At 41.0% G+C, this 19117-nt stretch overlaps 1 protein-coding gene across 3 annotated transcripts in view; it reads right to left on the bottom strand.

Moving 5' to 3' along the window:
- TACC2 (transforming, acidic coiled-coil containing protein 2) overlaps positions 1-19117 on the bottom strand; it is a 138148-nt gene that overhangs the window by 14994 nt on the left and 104037 nt on the right. For 2 of the 3 annotated variants that reach the window (XM_014945287.1, XM_014945289.1), the window contains 8 exons: positions 16684-18004; positions 13273-13333; positions 11453-11660; positions 7436-7497; positions 6500-6615; positions 5560-5731; positions 4886-5026; positions 3918-3998 (listed from right to left, as the gene is read on the bottom strand). In XM_014945287.1, the coding sequence (XP_014800773.1) occupies positions 3918-3998; positions 4886-5026; positions 5560-5731; positions 6500-6615; positions 7436-7497; positions 11453-11660; positions 13273-13333; positions 16684-18004 (2162 nt within the window). Of the gene's footprint in view, positions 1-3917; positions 3999-4885; positions 5027-5559; positions 5732-6499; positions 6616-7435; positions 7498-11452; positions 11661-13272; positions 13334-14820; positions 14857-16683; positions 18005-19117 lie in introns of all 3 variants that reach the window. The other variant, XM_014945288.1, reaches the window with a different exon arrangement.

Below are 19117 nucleotides of genomic sequence, written 5' to 3'. Positions count from 1 at the left end.
ATGATAAAATTTTTAAAGAAAAAGGACCACTTGCACTTATCCATATTTTTTATATAACGCTCAACACCTCGCTAATATAGTTATGTTTTCTCTATCTTCTCTTGCATTTGAGTAAATTGTACAAAAGAATAGCAATAATGACATACAAAACAACTTAAAATTTCCAAAGATGGCTGTAAAAACCCTTGGAATTTAACCACTGAGCAGAAATGCTTGCAGCAGTGGTCCGACTAATACTGTCCTAACTCTGGAAACACTTCACACCAGTCACAGCCGGGCTCTTTGGCAGGACCAACCAGTAAAAGTCCTCGTGGTTTCTCTTCAAAAGCCAATTTTCCGCAGCTCCAAACTGATGCATAATTAGCAACTGTTATTTGCTGCCTCCAAATATTCCTATCCTGAGACAATAATATACCCTGACCAACAGGATGATGGTATTTCCCAAAATAACTCTGTCGGTTCTTCAACTTCGACACCTAATTGCTGAGCAGGTAAGCAGTTAATTGGGGTAATAATAAGCGTAGGGATTTGTAAGTCACTGAACCTCGCGCAGAAAGATTTGAGTCTGCAGGGGAATTACTGCTAAATGTAGGTCACTGCAGTCTTAGTGTAAATATTTGAGAGCACCTCCCTCTTCCCTTCCCAGCATCTTTCACAGAAACCGGATATCGGACCAGACAGGGAATAAATGCACATCCATTAACCTGCTGCAGGTTCCTCACTTCGAGAAGGTCAAAGCGAAAAAAAATACAGAAATGCACTGCAATGAAAACAAAAACTAGTTGTTATCATCCTGTTTAGAGGAGTATGCATTTAGCCCTGCTGAAAATTAGCTTGCCCTTTACAAACGTTCAAATACTGCTTGGGTACATATCAAATGATCTACTCTTTTAACTAATTGATGTGTGTGCAGAGAGGTCAATGGAGGCAAAACAAGACCTATTGGTGCTGGCAAATATACTGAAAAGCAAGTAAAATCCAAGCATAAGTTCCAAGCTTGTAAAGTTTTACTAGAAGAAATGGTTTGAATGGGAAAAAAAAAATGGTTTTGAATGGTTTGAATGTTTGAAGGAAATATTTCTCCCTCAATGCCATGAGGGCCCCTCAAAGTCATGATCCCATTTGTGCTGATGCCTTTCCTTTCAGTTTCTCTCCTTTCCTTGGATCTCACCTCAACACCCAACTCTACATCGCCTCAGCCTCTGTAGGGTGGTGGACACAAACCCTACCTATTTCTGTTCAAGCTGCATCTATAAAAAAATGGCCACAGGACACCCTAACTGAGACTGTTTAATAGAGAACTGTTCATTCAACTCCAGGCTGGAAGAAAGAAATCTTTGGCAATGTGAAAACAGATGACTAGTGCTGCTGTTGAAGTGTCTGACAAGAAGTTTGGGAGCGGCCAAATAACTTCTCTCTGCTCGAGAACAACAAACCGCAAATCCTTATTCCCAGCCCTAGTACGAGCAGAAAATGCTTGTATTTAATCTGTATTTTTAGGTGACCTAACTTGCCATAACAAGTGCTTGTGTCTTTATTTAACACCATATTCTTATTACCCCATCCTGTAATGGTTTAGCAAATGTTAAGTGTAATTATACAACGTTAAGAAAAGAAGGGAGGCCAGCCAACCCGGAGGGAATGCTGCCAGTTCGCCTCCGAATTTAAGTCACTGCCGTCGTCTGGTGGATCCTATTATACTTAATCCAGGCCATCAGTCACTGCAGGTCACAAGGGCTGTCATCACGGGCTAATTTTACATCAGCAACCTCCCACTGAAGTAGCAAAGTTATGCAAGGACAAAAGTCCTTCCCAGCCTAACAAAACACCCACCGTGTTCAGCGAGAAGCATTCCTGTGACCGGACCAACACGGAGCCTTGTGAACCTCAAAATGGTACCGATTCTCTGTCACGGGGTGGAGGTTTGCTTATTTTCCTCTCCTCATCTCTGTTTATCATTTTTGCTATCTTTGTCATACAAATTAATAGAATTTTCTAAAAATTCACACTAAATCCATTCCCCTTTTCTAAGTTCCAAGGAGTTCATAAACTTGTTATATATAAAAGAAAATGTCGTAATGATGTTAAAAAGCATCTTTAAAATGTAACTCCACATAATCAAATATATCCTCTAATATTTTTGTAGCTCAGAGTCTCCCCTGGGTAACACACAAGAATTCACAAACACATAAAGCTACTTTCTTCAGTCTAAAATAGCACAATTTTGTCCCGGCCCATGGCAGGAGGGTTGGAACTAGAAGATCTTTAAGGTTCCTTCCAACCCAAACCATTCTGTCGGTCTATAATTTGTGAGTTTCTCAATTCCAGTAGGAAAAATGCAGATGTCTGACAGAAGTCTTTTGTATAACCTGTGAAGAGCATCTAGGTATTATTATGGGTTTGATCTCGAGTGTTTCCTGGTGCTGCAGAGCCTGAAAGCTGCAGGTGACAGCAAAGTGCTGGGAGGACAAGGAGGTAGAGAGAGGTTAAGGAGGTGGAGAGGATCTAGAGAGGATCCCACCTCACCCTCTTCTGACACCCGCCTCTCAGTGTGATGGAGTAAGGGGACACCATCATACACAGGCCAGTACTCAAGCTGGAAAATGGTACTTAATTTTTCACTCCTTTAGCTGAAAGGTTAATCTTGGTTTCTAATGATGACAACGGCATGTTTTTCTTGATTAAATAAAAGATTGTAGCCACATACTTTAAACCACCCATAAGTACGCACGGAATGAGTTTACTTCGGTAAGTGTATGTGCACCATGGAAACAGTTGGCTCGTGAGTTATTTAAAGTAAGCAAAATAAATCAAATAAGGTCATTATTTTTTAATAAAAGTACAGTTAATCTAAAAAAATCGTTACTTTTATGAACTAGCTACTTCATGACTGATCCTTAGAGCTCCAAAGCAATTCTGCCTTATAACCAGCCCAATGGTTGCTATGTTCCAATGAGCTCAAGATGATACAGAACCAGGCAAAAGACTTCCCGCTGACTTATATATGGACACTATAAGAGGAGAAAGATCACTGCAGAAGAACACATCAGAAGCATATTCTCCTCATTTGGAATAAAATGTCATCCTGTGCCACCCCATCAGCCTCCCATTCAGCTGATACCACCTCCCAGGAAAGCTGCTAACGTTTTTGGCTTGATCTTTTTGTTAAAAGCACCACGAAGGGCACCATAAACTGGCTGCACAACTGGGTAACCACCAAACCCAGCGCATCAATGAGCTTTTCTGTCCCCTTCCAAACACAGCGAGGACCACATGCATTCCTAGAGCAGCACAAAGCATCACTGAGGAGGCACTAGCCAGCACAACATAGAACTAACAATTTAAAAATCTTTAGATCTTCATGAATAAAGACACATTGTATTGGGGGCCCTTTTTCCTTGGGAGCTCAACAGCCCTTCCAAGCCTGCTGGAGTCCTTTTCTTCTGAAGCCTGAAGGTGGGGTTGATTAAACTTCTCACTTTTGAACTCTGAGAGTCAAGGTGTCTGATTTCAAGCTGAAAATACCAACAGAAATGCCCCTACAGTAAAAGCCTCCAGCAAGTAGGTCAAGTAGGGTTGGACTTGGTTTGCTGTCAACCACTTTAGGACAAATCTTGCTGTAGAGAGAAGACAAACGGCCTCCTGACTGCAGAACCTGCCTCCTGCAGAGGGTAAGTGCCCACTTCTTGCCTTTAAATTGCCTTGTGTTAATTGGGATGCAGCGGCACTCGGTGAGCGGAGCGGGTGAGGGGGGTTCGGTGGGCAGCACCGCTTCCAGCGCGCTCTTGGGTGTCCCACCAAGGTGCACGAAGCTCAGCACCAGGCTCTGAGGTTACCTCGGTTAAAGACAAAAGCAGGGCTGGGTTCCTTTAGCCCGTGCACACTCACACACACGTGGCAGGCACAAACCCAGATACCTGGGAGCGGAAAGAAGAGAGGGCAATCTGCCTGGCTAACTTCAGCGCTTCTATCCTCATTGCGGCAAACTCTAACTCCTCCTGTCAAGTTGTTGGGTTGCGAGCAATCCACAGGAAAAGAAGGTATTAAGAACACAGCAGAAATGTTTAACACGTTCAAAAATTGAATGTTATTTTCTAATGTATAATTCTGATAATTCCTGGGTGACAAACACATCCCATGTTCCTTTCACGACCAGAACATTGATACAAAACTCCAGTTTTTGGTTAGTTTTGAGGTAGCTGTATAGACAATTTTAGGAGGTAAGTATGAACAATGGTTTGGGTAAAATAGATGTTTGCTGAAGCTAAAGCTGTTTTCCAGACTCCTCTGCCTTTGTTTTCATCTTATGTGAATTTGTGCCAGCTGCTGCTCTCAATTCAACCTCTGCTGTTTTAAAGTTTCACTATAAATACTCTAGAAAATATGTCCTGACCTACAGAACTGCTCTGCAGATCAATTTGCTTTTCCTAGAAGCAGCCATGCCAAATTCTGCATCACGTATATTACCAGAAAAACAAAGCCTAATTTTCATTTCAGTAGAATTAGGGCCTTAATCTGTGAAAATGAATCTATGCCCACAGAGCTACTAAGGACAAGTGTCAAGACAACTCTCCACGTATCAAGTCCTGTGTTCAAGCTTCAAAGATTTGTTTTATAAAGACTCCTGCAAAATATACACATCAGTGGTACAGGATAGCTGAAAGTATTGAAATATTTATGTATTATATGAATTAAATCAAAATATCTCTGTTCCTTAAGTTCCCCCAAAGCCAAAGTTACTCTGGACAGAATCAAATCATTATTTTGCTTCTTTCCCACCTCCCCCTCCAAGCCTCCCCCTTCCCTTGCCCATGAGACAGAGCATTCCTCTATCTGTGTACAGACAAACTTAAAGAAAAGTGACATTTATATTTTTGCTACAAACCTGAAGTTTCTGAGCAAACACTGGGGGGTTCTTTTCTGCTAAGTCAGGATCCAGATATTCAGGTTGATCGCATATTGAGGTTTTCTTAGATATCCTATTGAGAAGAGCATCAGCAGAGACAAAGGAGTCTTCAGGAGATGTCTGAAGGAGAAGAAGGATGTAGAATAAGCAACAGAGATTTGGCCCAAGTAGTTCAGCCCAAAAGTGATGTACGTGTCTGCAAATCTTTGATTTCTAGTAATTTCATGCCCCACTGAAGATTATTTTTGAATACATGATTCACAGGTGGAACAGTCAAACACCAAGAATAATTCTTCCTAATTTAAAAGCTGAGTAAACTTTCCAAGACTAAAATGAAGTAAGTAATAATAGGACCTCTAAAGCAATGGCTCTCAAGCCACGGACCACAGCCCACTCTTGATACTTCTACAGCAGGTTTTGTTCATACAATAGCTTATGTTCAGCTCAGGTCCCTCTAAGGCAGTCCAAAAGCCTTGAACATCACCAAGACTGAGGGGAACCTCAGCAAGCTCCTACCATATGCTGCTGCCAAGATCTTTAAGTATCAGATTGAGTTTTGCTCTTCCTGCGAGATCCATCTTTGCAACCTCTTATATGACACGAGAAATTTCTGTCGGGAAATGATTCCCAAACTCTTCTCATAAATTACTTACTATTTCAATAGCCTCTGGAGTTGTTCCCAGGGTCATGGGCTCCAGGTCCTTCTGCTTGGCCTTGTCAGCTGACTGTAAGTGTGCCTCCTGGCTGGCAGCTATGACTCGGGAGGCTGGGTGTTGTATTTTCATTCCAGAGGATTGCTGGGCTTCAGGGTCTTCAAAACTTGACCTGCACAAAGATTGTGTACATGCTTTCAGGGTAGAGCACAAGGCTCTTACAATTCTGCTTCTGGTAACAACTAAGCAAATCCTCTTCATTACTTTCATCTGTATATATTTTTATATTCACACATTGTTTCAACTCAACTTTATATCATTATATCTCATAACATTTTGCAGTATCTTTTCAAAGCAACGCACCCGAGTATTCTAAATAAAGCCATTTCCACCAGAAAAGCTATGCACATTCCTTAAATATTTCTCACTTGCATTTTTATCCCTTTCTCATTGTGATCTGATCTTATCAGTAAAAGTTGATTGTTGGGAGAGATGGTAGATGTCCTCAACAAGCAAAACTTTTGTAAGTCAATACAACCCCCACATCCTGTTCTTATGAACTGAGCTCCTTGTTCAGAAAACATATCTAGGAAAAGGCCAAGTGAAAAGGAGCAATTAGGAGATTTTGAGATTGATGTGAAAATGACCTCAGTATCTGATAGTAAGAAGCCATTGTCTAATGAAACAGTTGCCACTGTGATTCTATTTAGTAAGAATATGAAATAGAAATATATGTCCTTCTTCCTTCCCGTTATAAAACTTCTGTATCTTTGCCCTCTATTCTCTATCATATGTGTACACAGATGGGAATCTATTTTTAAACAAACAACTTGGCAAGGCAGAGGCAGCGAGGGGAAGAACTGCCTGTGTACGTGCTATGATGGTAACCCATTTCCCCCACATCCTTTTCCAGGGCTGAATTTGCTCCCAAGTGACATACCCTGAGCACGGCGTTGTGGAATCAGACAGTCTGATGGGAGGTGATTTGACCGGGCTCTCCTGCTGGGCATCAAACATTAGGTATAAAGCTTGCTTCTTCGGGGTGCTATCATCCTGCTGGCAATGGGAAAAGAAGACTCATTAAGCAACTCAACCATTCTCCATTAAAGCTAATTCAGGTCACTGAAGCCTTAAGTGACCAAATGACTTGACACACAACTAATAACGTGGGACTGTAATATAGTGTGCTCTAACTGATACTGAGATGATCCCTTTAAGGAAGAAACCATTAAAGAACAAAACCTAAACAGGTCACTCTTTGTAATGGCTCTTCTCCCACTTCGGGGCTAATCAGATTTCTGGTCCTGTGAGGCAGGAGGCATCCCTTGACTGAAAGTGTTACTAAAATATTCATTGAAACTTCTCATCAGTTTAAGCATCTGATACACATGCTTGATTTTTCTAACTGTCCCTCTGGATATACCCCTGTTGAATCTAGCCAAGCTATCAAATCCACAAATTAGATAAAAGTAAGGCAAAACAATGGATAACTTATAGTACTGCATTCCATATTTTGCATTTATTGTGTGTATTCTCTCCTGATTTCCTCCATCTTCTTAAAAGTTTCTTTAAACAGCTCAATAGCTGGTACATAGCTCCTACACTGCTGGAAATACTATTTTGCTTTTATTCCAGAAAGAACTACTATGATGCTAGCTTAAAAATAAAATAATAAAGTGGAACAAGCTCTACAGGATATAGGGCAACAAAGCACATGCAATTTATCCCAGTTATGCCAATTTAAAGGAACTGGTTTTGCAAATCTGCTGCAGGCACATTATAATTAATTTAAGGGGTAGCGAGGCTGATGGCATTAGCAGGACAGTATATTATGACAAGGGAATGCAAATGAATGGAAATGGAAGTGAGAACTTACAGGCACAGAGGAGCCTATTTTCTCCATATATTCTATTTCATATGAGTTGCCATATTCCAGTTCTGCAACAGAAACAAAAAAGAGCCATTAAATACAGGCCATGAGATGATTTTTGCAGAAGTAAATGAGATCTCTGCTCATTTACAAGGGCCACTCCCATTCTACTCAATACTTTTCCATGAGGTATTAAAAATAGAATATAAAGAGAGAAAGCAGAAGGTGCACTGATTTTCAACAATGAATTATGACACATTTCAGGCAAATTCATTTGCCTGAAAAATTTTAGCTTTATTAATTTGCTGAAGATTCTGCCCCAGGGGCCAGAATATTAACAAAGTTTCAGAGCACTTTCAGAGCACAGATAACTTTCCTCTATCGTGTTATCTTTTCATAGAAAACACATTTTTCAATAATTTGTAATGCTGATACCAGTTTCCTTTAATATATGCAAAAAGATTTTAAAAGCACTTGAGAAATTAAGTAATTTCTATTTCTTCATGTTTATCACACTGCTCTTAATTAAGAAGGGCTACTGTGGTATTACTTAAGATAAAAAGACACATAAAATAGCTGTATTCTCATTGAACAAGGGGTGACACAACACCCAGCTCACTGGGCTGTTTTCATATTTTAGTTACAGAGGGAAAGCCTAAGGCAGGAAGATTTATGAAGACCCCTAAATCTAAACCCTAATAAAAATGCAAATTTTTACTGCTTCTCTACTTCTAATCTCCTAATTACACAGGATGGAATAACCAGCATTTCTTTCCAATCCATGGTCACCCAGTAGCGAGCTGATACAGAGGCATAAAACACAGCACAATGGAAGAGAGAGCGCACCTTCCTGCACCCAAATGAAAACAAAGGCTCTGTTCAATGGCACTTTAATTTGAAAATTAAAAACATCATTAATTTGTCCTAATGCTGGATTTTTGCTCTGTTCCCATGAGTTAATTCAATAAACCACTTGTATAATTTCATTTCCATTGCAGATAAATTCTAATGAATTTATCTCTAATCTAATGAATTTATCTCTATCTCTATTAAGATAACAGGATGTGCGAAAATTCTTTTCGATTTGGGCAGCTTTTGAAAACTCGGGTTTGTATCAGGAAGACGGTAACCATCATTAAAACGTTTGTTCTTTAAAAACAAGCCAAGCCTAAAGATAATATCTTACCTGTTTTGTTAAAAAGAAAAAAAAGTTTCAAAGGGTTCAATGTGAGTTTATAACGCTCAAAATTGTTTTATAATATAAAGCACCGCAGAGTACAAAGCACTGTAATTCCACAAGTCTATGTATTTTGTCAAACAACCACCGAAGAGGAATGGCCACAAACTGGCAGTACCCGAACACGTGGGAGATATTAATAGTAAAACATCTAAGTGAGGAGAAGGCTGTAATGGCTGGCTCCTCGCATTTACTTTCCTGGCACCACAAGTTTTAACGGTAACGGGGAGTCGGGCAAGAGGGAGAACCCCCCGGGATCAGACACAGGATCTTCCTAGCGAAAGCAGAAACAAAACTGAAAGGATGGGATTCAAACCACCTCCTCGACACAGCGCTGCAGGAAAAAGCATGAAATACCAGATAACAACCTCCAGTCATTAGTCACCACCTCTCTGTATTTCGTTTATCCATGGCCAGGAGATGTCCCAGCACTGTCCTCTGCTGGCTCAGCCCGCAGTGACCCTCCAGCCACCCCCAGGGCCCGTGGCAGCTTTGCAATCAGCACTGTCCTCTGCTGGCTCAGCCCGCAGTCACCCTCCAGCCACCCGCAGGGCAATCCAACCCCAATTTTGGGACAACATGTATCTAACTTTACCGATTGTGAAAAGGCAGGACACAGATGGAAATACTTCGACTAGAAACAAAAGGAATAGCGTGGCTCACTAAACGCAGTTTGATTAATCTCATTGCTCTCAGAAGTTCCCGGCATAATTAGAGTCTCCTCTCCAAGGTGTCTCCTCTCAGGCATCATCTCCCCTCCAAAATCTTAGGCTCCAATTTTTTTCTATATATTCAAAATTACAAACGCCCAGGATATCCCACGAAGTAAGATAATTATCTTTTATAAATACATACGACAGACTTACTAAGTGATGTTCCTCCAACTCCTCCCACAAATAGCTGCAAGATTACATCAGCATTTTCTGCTAATAATTACTGCTTATTTCTGGTCTGTGCGACACGGCACCGGCAGCGAGAAGCCGCGGGTGCGACAGAAGAGGGATGTGTTGGCTGGTGGGGCTGTCTCTGCCCAAAAGCCGTGTTGGGTTACAGGGGAACACACACACCAGTATCTGGGAGGGGGAAAAAAAATATTCGCACTGGGAAACAGCCCTGGAATTACTCAAGGATTTCTCAACGCCACAGGAGCAAGACCGTCAAAGGAAAAAAAAATATTACTTTTAAGGGATCTGAAAAGCGGAAGCATTGTTGATTATAATTAGCATGTAATCTGAAACGCCGACTATACGATGCAGCACACACGAGACGAGACAATTAGCATTTAATTAGGAGCTATGCTCACTTTCTTCTATCCACTTTGATAGCTAAAATGATTGCCTTAGAGTATCTCTCACTATTCTTTTGTTCATTTCCTTCCATGTAATTTCCATTTTCCCAGATTTGGGGGGCTTATTTTCTAAAAAAATTTTTCTTTAAATTTTTTTTTTAATACAAATGAATGGGAAGCTGATGTCTAAAATTTATTATTTGACAATAAAGCCAAATGGACTTATCCCAGACTGAAATACTTATCTGTACAAAAGACTCTCAACAGGTTTCCAAAAAGCCCAGGCCACACAAACCTACAAGCACGTGCGTGTGAACATGTGCAGTCCCATTAAAATCACTGTGATTATTTGTGCCTTTTGATGTCAAACATTTGGCCTAAAAGCTTAGCAGTTCTTAATTAGGCAAAAACTCCTCGGACCCAGTCTAAAATGGCATGAAGTAGCTTTATGGGTAGATTGGGACACGGTTGAAATGTTAGGGAAAAATAAATAAATTCTGACCAAGAAGAAAAAATTTAAGCTGAGTTAAACTCATACATTCCTCCCACCCACAAAGCTGAAAATCTGTCCTTGGAGCAGATGTTGCAAAGAAATATTCCCTCCGGTAACCCCAAGGAAGGCCACACACACTTCTTCTAAATTCTAAATGTCTGTTCCACATTTCGCAGACATGGAATGACAGTTCCCTTAACAGAAACTTCCAGCTTCAGCTCACAGCTGCTTACAGGAAGGCACAACAGGAAAAACCTTAATAAGCTTATCTAGAAGGAAATTTTATCTGGCATGTGAATTGTAACAATCTTATGCAGGGAATATCCTGGATAATTTTTACACGTAAAGATACCTGGATCCTAGGAACCTGGAGGAGATGGCATGTTGAGGGCCTTAATGCAGTATGCAAGCTTTGAGCAGAATTTTAATCTGGGACCTTCTCCCATCCCGGTCAGAGGAATGGGCTCAGGCAAAATCAGTGATTCTGGACCCAAGAGCACTCATCAAGAGCAGGACCTTCTCCCATCCCGGTCAGAGGAATGGACTCTGGATCCAAGAGCACTCATCAAGAGTGGTATCAGAGCCCAGGCTCCCATGAAGGCACAGAGAGAACAGGCAACACACTGGACCCAAGAGCACTCATCAAGAGCAGTATCAGAGCCCAGGCTCCCATGAAGGCACAGAGAGAACAGGCAGCACACACAGCACGTCTACAATTAACCATACAAACGAAGCAAAAGCCTTTCTCTAGAGGCCCCTTTCATTTTCCTTTAAGCTTCCTCTCTCCTCTTTCTTGAAAGCTCAAGGTTGGGCTTGGGGTCATACATTCAGCTCCCCATAACTGCCAAGATCCCCAGACTGGTCTGAAGACCACCATTTTTTAGGGTTCCCAAACAATACCATTTGCATTCAGCAAAGTACATGCCAATATCCTCGAACAAACCAAAGCCCCTCTCTCAATAAATACAACATCAGCTGGATGCAGACAGGCTTTATGAAGCATACCCTCTGTAGGAGAGCTGAATTTAGTCTCATTAACAAACGTAGATAGATCAGATGGTTGTGGGTAGTCCTGCTTGTCCGTGTTGAGGTCCACAGTCATGCAGGTCCATTTCTGACTGGTCACCGAAGACGCCAGTTTCTCCTCATCCGTCGCATGAACCACCGTGGAGATGACAGGAGGTGTTTCTGGAGTAGGCAGTGGAGTGGGATCCTGCAGAAAACAAGTGCCAATTAATTCTATTATCTTTCATTATCCCATTGAATAGTCAACTCCCTAAATTCCTCTGCACAATCACAGTCATCCACAGTCATGCTGGAGCACCTCTGCTATGAAAACAGGCTGAGAGAGTTGGGGTTGTTCAGCCTGGAGAAGAGAAAGTTCAGGAAGACCTTAGAGCCCCTTCCAGTCCCTAAAGGAGCTACAGGAGAGATGGGGAGGGACTCTTCATCAGGGAGTGGAGTGAGGGGAAATGGATTTAAACAGAAAGAGGAGAGATTTAGATTAGATATCAGGAAGAAATTCTTTGCTGTGAGGGTGGTGAGAGCCTGGCCCAGGTTGCCCAGAGAAGCTGTGGCTGCCCCATCCCTGGAGGGGTTCAAGGCCAGGTTGGAGGGGGCTTGGAGCAACCTGGTCTGGTGGGAGGTGTCCCTGCCCAGGGCAGGGGGGTGGAATGAGATGATTTTTAAGGTCCCTTCCCACCCAAGACATTCTATGATTCTCTGATAATGCTGTACTCTTTACTGCAACTCTGTGTAAAACACTTGATGAAAAATGTCAAAGTAATTCATTTAGAACTCCACCAGCAGCAAGTTTTCCTGGTATCACTAAACTCTTTTGATGATAAACACTCGCATTGCAAAGCTGCCAGATGATTTTTAAGGTCCCTTCCCACCCAAGACATTCTATGATTCTCTGATAATGCTGTACTCTTTACTGCAACTCTGTGTAAAACACTTGATGAAAAATGTCAAAGTAATTCATTTAGAACTCCACCAGCAGCAAGTTTTCCTGGTATCACTAAACTCTTTTGATGATAAACACTCGCATTGCAAAGCTGCCTTGATAACGAGGAAGAAAGAAAATCCAGATATTTTATATCTGTCAGGCACTTGACATAAGTGGCACCCACGACTAAAGTCTTTGACTACCAAAACCGACTTTTTAGGCTTCCCTCCCGGGAGCAGGTCGTAGGTCTGCGAGGCCATGAACCCTTTCTTCCCCTCTAGGCTGTCGAGCAGCAAAAATAAAAGGGCGGGATGGATAACAGGAAGAGGAAGAGCAGCATGGAAGGAGCTCGTGCCACATCAAAGCACTTAGGCCTTTGGAGGCAGAACAGCTTTTAACTTCTCTTCCAAGAAAACCACCTGCCGGCAGTTTATAACGAGGAATAAAACCATCCGAGCACATGTTCCTGGTAGACCAGCCCACCTGTTTGATTCCTATTTCCCTTCCAGCCCACAAGTTTGATGCGCTTAGTTTCTTACTTTCTATTTTTCAGACAACTGACTGAAGCTATTTATTCATATTGTCACCCTGTTGTAACATCGGACTTTCCAAAATAAATGCACTAATAGTCTAACTGGAATTTCCAAAGCAAATACTAGATCTAATATACATTGTATACTCACTTCAAGAGATCGAGAGTTTAATACCTTATGATTACAGCCCAGTGTGCTATACTGGAAAAACAATATGCTTATATTCTTTACAAAAACCTCTTCTATTATTAAATGTACAATTCTACAACTAAATAAATCAAATTTCCATTTTTTGCCCCCACAAGAACACTAATTAAATGTATCAGAATAAGGCAGTCCCTTACCTGAGAAGGAGGATCAGATAGTGGGGATCTCTTCGGTGATTTTTTCACCCTAAATGTATCACTGAAAATAAAGTTAAAAGCGTTAATATGGTAATACCAGCAAGAATCGGGTCATTTCACACTTAGCAAGAGACAGCCACAGACAATGCAACCTCTGTAAGCCCTTCTGCTTGAAAATCCCACCCATTAGGCAGCAGCACCACAGAGAAACATGCCACGGGTACATATTCTTGTCATGCACTTGGAACAGGCCTCAATTCCCCCAAAGCGGAGAAAAAGCAGAATTGCCATATTTTTTCATGCCAACTACCAACACGTTTACAGAACAGAGTTACTGCTTGATTGCAATTCAAATCCCTGCTGCACCACAGACATCCTCGGTGGCCTTAAGCAAATTATTTAGCTTCTGTTTGCTTTGGTTTCCCATCTGAAAATTAAGTCTAAACTGCATCTTTAAATGAGAATTAAAACGGTGATCATCTTGGGCAGCGAGCTCCACTGACCCCATAAATCATTAAGAAAAAAGCTGGTATGTTTTGGATGAGCTACATAAAAACAGGGGAGGCAGATGCTGTTCCCAAGATGCCAGAACAAAGCTCTGTCATTACAAATGTGCTCAAGGGAACCCCCCTCCCTCTTTAAAACAAATACAAGAGCAAATATGGCAATTCTGCTCCCAGTTCCCCCCAGAGCTCACAGCGCAGACTGGGAGCACGGACGCTGTTGCCCTTCCAGATCCCACAGGTTTCAGTCAGGCAAAAGGAATGAAGGATAAACATCATGTCTTGGTGTATAATTACAAATGTTGCCTTTATGTTTATTCACAATTGGTTCAAAATTGTGCCTAACAGGGAAATAAACCAATTATCCACCTGTTCTCTTGATGCATATTGCCAGAGTTATTCAAACACAGTTTTTGCTACTGACTAGAAGAGGGAAAAAATATCGTATCCAACCCGTCGATAAAGACCTAATGTTTGAACTGAGATGCAGTAGCAAAAATTATTGCCCACCAGCTCCTCCCTGATCAATGAACGGCAAGATCAGCGCTAGAAATTATAATGACGGGTTTCAATCAGTAGAGGATAAATCAATGCCACATCTAGAGGGGAAAATAAATTGGACAGCTGAATATTGGTGTGTCCGATACAACTAATTATCTAGTTATGATGCTAGAAGTAATAGGATAACTTATTCCTTTAAGAAGGAGAAACACTTTATGCAGTATTTACAAAAAACTGACCGTACAATGTTTGTTTACAGTGGTAGAAACAAAATGTTCGTATTTTAGCTCAAGGATACAAAATTTATATAGTTTTTAAGAGAAGATCTTTTTTGGTAGGCAAACAGATAATGAGGCAATAGATCCTCAAACTTATTCACAGCAAGGCATCTTAGAATAGCTTTCAAATGTGACAGTGAAGTGAAATAGTTAACATAAAAGCTTCATGCTGAATAATAACTGATCATGCTGCAAAATAAATGAGTAAAATTAAAAAGCCCATAAATCAAAGAGGAAACTTGAATTGTTAGCTTAGAATTACTTACAACAGAGAACATACAGACATCACATCTTCTACCATCCTAAGACAAATAAGACAAAGAAAAGAGAGACAGACAGAAGGAACTGACAAAAAAGATAAACCTACAAATACTGTTAATGTTAATGTGTTAAGGCAATCTCACCATGCATATTTTCTACCTGTATAATCTTAACATCTACTTTTTATTGTGAAATACATGGGGAGAAAAAAATATTCATCAAGTCTTTAATGTTTTCAAATTCAGTGCTATACTTTTGACATGCTTTCATCTTAGAAAATATATTGTTCAAAGCTAAGGCCTCTGAGTTAGGTTCCTATCAACATACTGAGCGTCCTTGCCTTCCCTGACAGCAGGCACCTGCTTTGTTTTCAAAACACGGCATTTGTTATTAAATGGGATGTAAAACTGTTCTTGAATGGCAGCTAAGCTTAAGGAAACAGCACAGTTATGCGAGGTTTTTTCATGTCTGCTGATTTGTTATGACAGTACAGAAAAAGCTACTTGACCCTTTCAAATCATTTACCTAAGTCAAGAATCAAATGACATTTCCGTAAATCTCATCTATTTCGGCTCTCACTGAAACCTAACTTTGTGTTCTGATAGAACAAACCCATTGCCACAAAACCAGAAGCAAACCTTGCCAAACAATTCAGGCTCAGAAAAGTTTTCCTCTACTTAGAAGCTTGGCAGCTTCTGCTCAGCTCTTCTCACATGCAATGCTCTGGAAAGCCAGCACCTCGGGTTTCTAAACACAGCCGCCTCCAATCACCCAACAGTTTCCAGAGTAATGTCTATACAAGCCACCTATTTTTATTCATCACTATAAGCAGAAACTCGGGAGGCATCAGCTGCTCCTTGTTCACTATCATCTGAGCAAGACGATCCACCTCAAAACAGCTCAGCACTTCGGTATCCGACCAGAGAGCAATCTGTGCCAAGTTGACATCTCTTCTAAAAATCTCATGTTTTCACATGGACATCAATGCTTAGACTGCTGCAAGTTTCACTCCAGAATAAAAACTGATTATTTTTATTGATTTAACACAGTTTAAGACCCAGCACATGGCACAGATTCAAAGCAGTGCAAGCTTGTATTAAAATTCCCTTCTTTCCCTCTGCACTTCCCCACTAAGATTCAAATTGTTCCTCTCTTGCAGTCAAGACTTTTAAGTCTTCTTGTTTTGGACAAAACCAGTTTGAACTGTAGGCTCAGAAAATGTGTCATCTGACCTCCTGCCTCAATTTCCCTGAAATTTCAGGAATACCTCAAAAAGAAGCAATATCAGAACAACTCCAACCCAACTATACAGTGTTCTATCATTTTCTAAGTCAGAAATGTCCCTGTTTCAAGTTATTTTCTTTTAAATACTGGAAGTCACTAGATAAACTCATCTTTCTGCCGTGTGCAACAAGAGATTTGTTGCTGCCTTACTATTTCATGTCCCACCCTCAAAATTCACAAAATAGTCTTTACTGGTGTGAATACTTTGATCAGATTAAACAGTATTCAATTCCCAAGATGAGGTCACAGAAAATTTGGCAGAAAATTGATTAAAAAAAAATTTGGACTTAAGCAGATTCACAGCTACACTGAGCCCCAAAACCTCAAAAATCCTATTTCCAGTCCAGTGGCCTAATCAGGCCAGATTTGACCCTGGATCTCCCCTTCAGTCTGAAAACGTTAAGCTGTTGAGGACACAAGTTGAGGGAGAGCATGTAGAGACCTCCCCTCTAAGCCCAGTTGTGTGGCTACCAACACCCAACAGCATCTTCCTTTCTCTGGTCAAATCTAACCCAGGTGTAACTGTGCTAAGGGGTAGGAATGTTCTTCTTCTAATCTAGAAACATCTTTGCCCTTTAACTTACGTTTTTAGTGGCGTCTTTTTCTTTTTTGCAGGTTTATTCAAGTTGTCTCCTTCGGTTCCGTTTGTTTCATTGGCACTGGCGGGTATCTCAAAGGAAGCTGGAGATTTGGAGGGTGAGCTGGCTACCTTAGAAGAAGACTTGAAAGGGTCAACAGAGTCCTCGCATGTGTCTGGCTCAAAACTGTATGTTTGTTGAGGCAGTTTGGGCGATTCTTGCATTTTTGTACTAGATGAAAACGGGTTAAAATTGGGATCATCCCACTTGTCAATATCAAAAGTGTAAGAGCCTTTTGTGATAGGGATTTCATTGGGATCAGGGGGTGACTTGGTTGGTGTCGTTGGGGCATTGTCAAGCTTCTCCACTGACTTTTTAGTCTTTGGCCTTCGTAGTGGCATTTTAGCACCAGGCTTTTTACCTGCTTTTTTGGGAGGAGGAGTGCCCTCCTGCTGGTCTTCGCTCACCCCTTTTTCTTCAGAATAATCGAACTCCAGCCTTACTGCAACGCCTTTGACCGGAGGATCTTCTTGTCCTCCGGTGTCAGGCGGAGTCACCTCCACAGCCTCTGGTGCCGTTGTAAGAGGTAGCGTTTTCTTATGGAGAGGGGGAGAGTTTTGTACTTTGCTGCCTCCGGTGCCAAACGCACTAATCCCTTCAAAACTGTCTGGATCCAAAGGGTGGGATCCTTCAGGCACAGGCGGGGCCTCCTGTTTCTCAGCAGAGATTTTAGAAGGTTCAGTACATTCGGGCTTCACTGAGTCAGTCTTTGCTTCAGGTACTGGTTTATCCTCACCTGGGGCACAAGCTTCTTGGCCAAGGTCAGATGGTTCTTGAGGTGTTTCCTTCACCGGTGGAGCATCCAGAGATTTTTTCGCTGACTGCTTCTTTTTTAAGGAAGCTGGTCTGGATTTCTTTGTTCTCTTAAGGGTACTAGAAGCACTACTGGAACCAGTACCGTACACATCTGCCGCCGGTGCTAATGTCTCGCTATTGCCAAGGTAAGACGCTCCATCAAAATCACTTGCCTGCAAGCTAAGAGATCGAGACAATGTAGATTTGGAAACTGGGACTGAATCGGTAGATTTTCTTCGAACATTCGCTTTGGGATCACGATTCTTCGATTCTGGAGAGCTCGGTCCTAAGGCATGGAGAGAATCAACCAACTCAATGTTATCGAAGTCCAAGTTGTAAGTTCCACTGCTGGCTATTGGCTTGTCCTCATCGAAGACGGTGGAGAAGGAATGGGAAGGGGGACGGAAAGGGCTTTCTTCAACTGATTCGCTCTGCGACACATCAGTTACAGGTACAGTTTCTGAACACAATCCTGTGGGAACAAACAGAAAAATGTAAATTTTAACCACATTTTTAAGTCTGGAGTTTAATAAATTTTACTATAGTGGGAACAAACAGAAAAATGTAAATTTTAAACCTGGAGTTTAATAAATTTTACTATGATCTAGTATTACTACAAGTGAAAAACATAAAGGGTGAAAATCATACAAATGGACTAAGCAATGATTAAAGGACATTCAAACCAAAGCGACATTTCCAATATATGAACTAGATTAGGGGAAAAAATTAGTTCTGTTCTCCCCAGAAAAGGATTCAAGGCAAGTTCCATGGTAACACAAAATATGTATTTGCAATAGCCTCTAGAGCATCTCTCCTAAACTAATTATCACCTAGTTTAAGAGACAGATATTACCATAACATGCAAACTAGGCCAGATACCAGAAACACTGAACGTTGAGCGGTTTATTACTCCTGTTTTATATTATTACAAAGAGTTCACAGAATTGTGTCAGAGCTCTTATGCAGTAAATTCCCTGTAAATTGACTGGTGCTTCAGCAATTACATGATGGTCTTGAGCATTGTTTCCCATGTGCTATTTTTACTGATTTCCCACAGGAACACGGCTTCCTCTCCACAACCCATCAATGCTGCTCCTCTCTCCGCCCCAAGCAGTCAACACACTCCACTTTGACCTCGTAATTCCAAGTTTATAATGAGCCATGAATCACTGAGATTGTCATATGAAATAAATTATGGTAAAGGTAAGAAAAATTAGTCAATTAGAGTACTGTACAAATATCCTTTAGTTGAAAATCTTCCTTAAAAAAGACCTCGAGAACTTCCTACAAATTATTTAAATGAGATTTCTCAAAGTGTAGTTCTAACTCATGGAAGTAAAGAAAATTTACAGAGACAATGCTATGCTGAAGCAGTTAAACCAAGCAGATTTTCATAGTAACTAAAGATTTGCTTATTGAATGGAATCCTAAAAAGATTTCTAGAAGTCCCTTCACTTGGAATAGAAATGCTATATTGGACAAAGCAGAAAACTAGACAGCCTATATATAAAAAAAAAAAAGAATAAGAAAATATATAGGTAGGAAAGGATTATGATGATGGTCCTTTCTGCCTTCCAGTTCAGAA

Source organism: Calidris pugnax, unplaced genomic scaffold (genome assembly GCF_001431845.1).
Source record: "Calidris pugnax isolate Ruff unplaced genomic scaffold, ASM143184v1 scaffold89, whole genome shotgun sequence".
In the NCBI taxonomy this organism is placed as follows: Eukaryota; Metazoa; Chordata; class Aves; order Charadriiformes; family Scolopacidae; genus Calidris; species Calidris pugnax.
Note: the sequence above shows the minus strand (reverse complement) of the source record. Positions and strands in the feature narration are given on the sequence as shown.